At 43.3% G+C, this 6,574-nt stretch overlaps 1 protein-coding gene across 1 annotated transcript; it reads right to left on the bottom strand.

The window, feature by feature from the left end:
• Positions 1-4,153: 4,153 nt before the first annotated feature.
• On the bottom strand, positions 4,154-5,775 carry LOC117523863 (mitogen-activated protein kinase kinase kinase 9-like). Its single transcript, XM_034185478.1, has one exon. The coding sequence runs from the start codon at positions 4,985-4,987 to the stop codon at positions 4,154-4,156; it is 834 nt and encodes a 277-aa protein (XP_034041369.1). The 5' UTR covers positions 4,988-5,775.
• Positions 5,776-6,574: the final 799 nt, after the last annotated feature.

The following is a 6,574-nucleotide window of genomic DNA, read 5'->3' as shown; positions in this document are numbered from 1 at the left end:
TTCCCTAAAAAGCCTTCAGTTAATTCAAAATGCTGCAGCTAGAGTACTAACGGGGACTAGAAGGAGAGAGCATATCTCACCCATATTGGCCTCTCTTCATTGGCTTCCTGTTAACTCTAGAATAGAATTTAAAATTCTTCTTCTTACTTATAAGGTTTTGAATAATCAGGTCCCATCTTATCTTAGGGACCTCGTAGTACCATATCACCCCAATAGAGCGCTTCGCTCTCAGACTGCAGGCTTACTTGTAGTTCCTAGGGTTTGTAAGAGTAGAATGGGAGGCAGAGCCTTCAGCTTTCAGGCTCCTCTCCTGTGGAACCAGCTCCCAATTCAGATCAGGGAGACAGACACCCTCTCTACTTTTAAGATTAGGCTTAAAACTTTCCTTTTTGCTAAAGCTTATAGTTAGGGCTGGATCAGGTGACCCTGAACCATCCCTTAGTTATGCTGCTATAGACGTAGACTGCTGGGGGGTTCCCATGATGCACTGTTTCTTTCTCTTTTTGCTCTGTATGCACCACTCTGCATTTAATCATTAGTGATCGATCTCTGCTCCCCTCCACAGCATGTCTTTTTCCTGGTTCTCTCCCTCAGCCCCAACCAGTCCCAGCAGAAGACTGCCCCTCCCTGAGCCTGGTTCTGCTGGAGGTTTCTTCCTGTTAAAAGGGAGTTTTTCCTTCCCACTGTAGCCAAGTGCTTGCTCACAGGGGGTCGTTTTGACCGTTGGGATTTTACAAAATTATTGTATGGCCTTGCCTTACAATATAAGGCGCCTTGGGGCAACTGTTTGTTGTGATTTGGCGCTATATATAAAAAAAAAAAAAATTGATTGATTGATTGATGTTGAACTGTTCTGTGTGAGGCACCTTGAGACAGCTTTTGTTGTAATTTGGCACTTTATAAGCTGATTAAATTGAAAGTGAACAACATTTTATTGAGTCTTAAAGTAAATAAATGTGAAATTGGTTACTGGATCCTTAAACTCTGGACATAATAAACTCTACATGGTGGTTCCTTGATCTCTGGACATGAACAGAAAAAATCTGTTAGTTTTTGTCAAAAGCATTTCCTTTCAGACATTATTATTGGCATGAATGTCTTTCCATACCTATGAGCTGAGCTCTTGCAGCTGCGCTGCAGGTCAAGTATATAAAGAATGCAGCACATCTCATTTTGGAAGGAAAAAACATTTTAGTCGATTGTAGTTTATGGTCTGTATTGCAACGTTTGTAAGAGGTGTCATTTTATTGAAAGCAGCGATTCGTTTTGAAGTTATTAATTCAGAGCAGACTCTGTCTCGGCAGAGAGCCGCGCACTGTTTGAAGCATGCAACGGAGGACGATTCTTGTTTCTCGACTGCAACAAGACAAGAGTCCCAGTTAGTGACTTTAATCCACACAAAAGTGACTCATGATATTTTAATGGCTTTCAGAGGGGTTAAGAAGCAGACTTACCGCTTCTGAAGAGCAGCGAATCAAAGAGCCACGAGCTACTGAATCAAAGCATTGCTTCCCTCATGGTACCCTCATGCAAATGATACTGTAAAACTTAAGACATCATAATCATTTATCTGTCTGCGGTCTTTTACCCTATGACCCCTGCATTCTGCTCTGCACAACACTTGGCTGTCCAAACACACACTCCCTCAGAGTGTGTGGACTGAGCGTGTCTGGTTATGTGTTTGGTCAATCACTGACTTTGTTTGAACAACATTTCAGCTCAGGGTGAGGAGGGGGCTGGGAAGGTGCACTTGTGAGTGTGTCAAAAGATGAGGAGGGTGAGGGCAAGGGTGCAGCCCAGCAGAGCAAACTCTGACCTCATTTCACATACTCTTGAAAGTAACCCCCAACACTCTGCACCCCCACACACTCCGTCCACCTCCTAACCTGAATCTCGCCCACTACTTTAAATGTCGACACTAGCCAAGATGACTGCAGATGGTTGTGGGGCACATTTTTATTTTAAAATAAATAAAATCAATTCAAGTAATGATTGAAATGATTTCATTACAGTGCAACTGTAACATCCTGATCAATATCAACAAGGAAACATGAAGCTATGTCACTTGTTAACAGTCACTTCTTATGTAGAAATTAATAACCAAATTATAAATACTTTGCAGAGTTTAATTAAACTGCCAAAATTATATCAGCAAAGGAAACAGTGCTATGTTGATGCTACTGGCTAAAGTAGCCAAAATAAGTTATTTAATTTTAAACCCATTTGAGACTGCAGATTTGGGCCATTTTATATGTGGTTTGAGGTAGATCTGGGTGGTATGGCCAAAAAAAAAGAATCCCCCACATTGATCAATTTTATATTTACAATGATACATACAATTTCATAATGCTGCCAGATTGAAGAGTAAAATGACTACAGCCTGCAGAAGCCAAAGAGTTTATCTCAACTTTAGAACATTTACACACACACACACACACACACACACACAAAATAATGATGCAAAAACATTTAACTGTGCAAAAAATATTTATCTGCCTTAACAAAGCAATACAAGTTGGCATGCCTTGTAACATATTTAAAAAAACTAAATAAAAGCTTTTACTATTATCAAATTATTTGACTGACCATAAGAAACAGCTAACGGCTATCTTATAATAAATACGGTGATTAAAATCACTCACCCTCAGCAGGAACATAGTTTCTGTCCAATCTGCTATCACAGAAAAGGGTTTTTTTGTTTCATGTGATAGATTTGATGCAAACATATCAGTCGCCTGAAGACAAAAACAAGCTTCTCCTTCTGTGAGGGTTACAAGTTTTGCTCCATCTGACTGGTTGTCTGAAAAGACACTGCAGCAATGACACAGTGTCTTGCTGAAAAGTTCAGAGATTTTTAAATGAAAGTGCTCAGAGCAGCAGCACAAAAAAAGGCAAAGCGCTCTGATGCTGGGGTGTGACGCTTTTTCTAGGCATTCCATTCTCATTTACAGCAACTGAAAAAAGATATTGGCATTCATTAAAAAAATAAATAAATAAAGCTATATGGAAATAGGGCCTCTGCTATGTGATAGGCTGTTCCATTTATCAATATTGAGTAAACCTGTACAAGACATAACCAAAAGTGACATAAATTTGATTGTGATCACAGTTCTAGATCATTTAATCTCCCATCCCTAATCGCAGGTTTGATTCACACCTGATCTCTGCATGTGAGACCTGCTGTGAGAATTACCAAATAAATAGATCTCTTACAAACAGATGTAATCCAAATGGGTTAAATAAATAAATACCAAAACTCAACACATTCTGGTTATTTGAGCCAGTAATCTGAACCTAGGTTCAGAATCAATTGCCACCTTAGTGGCTATAGGTCCAGACAACAAAAGACCCAGTGGTGAACAAAAGATGGGGAAATAGGGAGGACCAAGATGGGGAAAAACTAATTTAGAGTGTCCTGGGTTCGCTTCCGACCTGGTCCCTTCTATAAGGACTTTGCATGTTCTCTGGGTGTTTGCATGGGTTCACTCTGGGTGTTCCAGCCTTCTCCTACTTCCAAAGACATACAGGTTAGGTGAACTGGTGACTCACAAGTGACCGAAAAGCATGACCGAGAATGTGTTTGTTTGTCTATATGGTATGTGCTGACCCTGTGATGGACTGTCAGCCTGTCCTAGGTGTACCCAGCCTCTCACCCCATGACCGCTGGGATAGACTCTAGCGACACCCCGTGATCCTGGATTGAAATAAGCAGGGATAGAAAAAGAATGAATAAATTATGTGTTTAGGGTTAGCATTACAATAAGGGTCTGGTTTATGATTAAATTTTAGTAAAATACACAAAATGTTTGTGAATATGAACAGTAGGAGTGGTGGCCAAGTGGCTAGTGTGCTTGTTTCCTGTGCAGAAGGTTCCTGGTTTAAACCCCACTCTTGCCCGTTGTTTATGTAATGTGAAACTGTGTCAGGAGGGGCATCCGGTGCAAAACATGTGCCAAACCAACATGCAGATCTACCTGGGATCTGCTGTGGCAACCAGATGATTCTGATATGGCACAGTTCCCATTTTCGAAAAAAAAAAAAAAAAAAAACAGGGAACATTGCTATTTTGATGTGCTCCAGCTCAGTTTTCGGTGAAATTAAATCGCCAAATACATAAAATACAGAATGATACAGACATTGGTCACACGACCCATTAAGGTTTAGGTCTGCTTTCTACACAACATACACACTTACTATTGCTGGACTTCAGGTCGCGGTGGATGATGGGGACAACAGCCTCCTCGTGCAGGTAGCGCATCCCGCGTGCAATCTGCACGGCCCAGTTAACCAGGATGTGTGGAGGGATGCGCCTCCCGGTCAACACCCGGTTCAAGGTACCTCCTCGTGCATACTCCATAACCAGGCACAGGTTAGGCTCCTCCAAACACACTCCTTCCAGTTTTATAATGTTGGGATGTTGCAGCATGGAAAAAAGTTTTGCTTCTTGTTTAACACTGGCGGAGGTGGCCGTTATGTCCTCGTCCGGATCTTGCCGAGCAGCCTTCACGGCGACCTCCTGGCCCTTCCACGTGCCCCGGTACACTTTTCCAAATCCACCCACGCCGATGATCTCCTCCAGCACCAGTTCACAGAAAGCGATCTGAACGGGAGAACTGGGGACGGCCTCCCGAGCTCCCACAGACCCGGTGGCGGCAGGGAGGCGGTAAATAGCGGGCTGGTAAGTGACATAATTGGATGGGAAAATCCCGACTTGATGGTTGATTTTTCCCGTCCACCAGCCCTCGTCTCCGGAGATCGCGGCGTCCTTGGACAGCACCTCCACCACATCCCCTCGCCGGAGGCTGAGCTCGTCCTCGCCGCTGGCCTCGTAGTCGAAGGCGGCTGTCCACAGGGACCGAGTCAGGCATAACGGGGCCGAGTGAGCCCAAGCCCGAACCGTGGGGGAATCTGTCCAGACATGCTCCCTGGTCCCACTGCCGCCCGGCCGCCCTTCACCGTTTGGGAAAGCGGCCTGCGAGACATCCATTGCTCGGTAGCCGTAGCGGCACCATAGGGTGCAGAGCGTTCGGAACAAACTTTAAAACGGTTACAGCCAACTTGTTGAATCACTCATCTTCTCGTGTCTGCGAAATTGGCTGATGAAGACCTCACTGGTGAACTCCAAAGCAGCCCACAGCAGGGTCAAAGCGTGTCAAAAGTCCTGCGTGGGAGAGAGAGAGTGTCCACAACTGTCCACGTCCCCAGCTAGCCAACAAGCTAACGTTAGCCCAGGCACTTCTTAGCTAATGTCACTGTCTTGTGGGTTGATTAAACAACTAATAAAATAACAGCAGCGGTTCAAGTGTTTAAATCCAAAAATCCCACAAGTGTGTGAGGATGAAGTCGACAACATGCTAAAGCGAACAAGTTATAACTACCGTGGGAGCTCCAAAAAGGAGGCGCACCTGCACCTTTCACACACCGAATGAAGACAAACTCCGGCGTTCTGTTTTAGAAATCCATCCAGTCTGCGTTGGACAAAATATAAAGTTCGCACGCCACTCTGTTAGGGTATTTTTAAAGAGAAGTTTGGCTAACGGATTAGCTTAGCATAGGTCAGCCTCTTAAAAGTTACTCATCAGCTTCCAAATCGGTTATTCCCAAGTTTGTCTCTCCCTCGGCGGATATAAACAGTCAGCGGTGAAAAACTTTTAAAAAAAATCGGTGAAACATTCAGCATTTCCGAGCAACAATTCATGAATGCAAGCGTGATAACTACATGTTTAATTTTAGTTAAAAACGTCGACACTTGCGGTTGTCAGCAGACTGAGTGGGACACGGACACACACACAGCGACAGCGGCTCCGAGGACTTTGTTTCCCTGCCGACCGGGACCTCGGATTGGTGGATTCCGTACCACGTGACGGCCACAGCAGGGGAGGGGGAAAATGGGGGAGGAGCCACTGATGGAACGTGTGAGAAGAGCGCGCCTTCAGGGAAATGATGGGAACAGTGAGCAGCACTTGACTCCTCTCAGCGAAAGATATACTACTTATATTAATGCTACTTCTGCTACTATTAGCTGCAATAATAAGAATAATAGTAGTAATGTTGTCTGATATTATGTGTCATCCCAGTTTCTAATTCATTTGCCAAGTTACGAGGTGGAAAGGGGTACCTAATAAAGTGTCACTGTGTGTGCGTGCGCGTAGACAGTTCACATTTACTGTACAAAAGAACCAGAAAAATAATGTGAATTCTGCATATTCAGTATAAATAAGTTAATGGTGTAACCAATTTTTGCATTTACAAATACGTTTCTTTTGCGTTATAATATTATGTAGTCCAGTTGAGGTGGATTAGCTTGAAACCTATGCCACATTATTTGCCTGATCATAAATATTCCAAAAAGGTATGGTTTGGACTATCTGTGACTGAATTCTATGGAGTTACGGGATAAAAACAGCAAGAATGGTGACAATGGTCAGTTTCATTTTGTACAGGGGTCAAAAGTTAAAGTTGCTCCAATTTTGGTAAAAAGTGATGCAAATTATTGGTTGAGCTAATAGGATTAATAAATGGAATAGTTTTGACTGTGTTAATGCTTGGTCTCCAAAGTAAAGGTCAAACAAGG

The sequence above is a fragment of the Thalassophryne amazonica genome, chromosome 13 (genome assembly GCF_902500255.1).
Source record: "Thalassophryne amazonica chromosome 13, fThaAma1.1, whole genome shotgun sequence".
Lineage (NCBI taxonomy): Eukaryota > Metazoa > Chordata > Actinopteri > Batrachoidiformes > Batrachoididae > Thalassophryne > Thalassophryne amazonica.
This window is presented reverse-complemented; position numbering and strand designations above follow the sequence as displayed.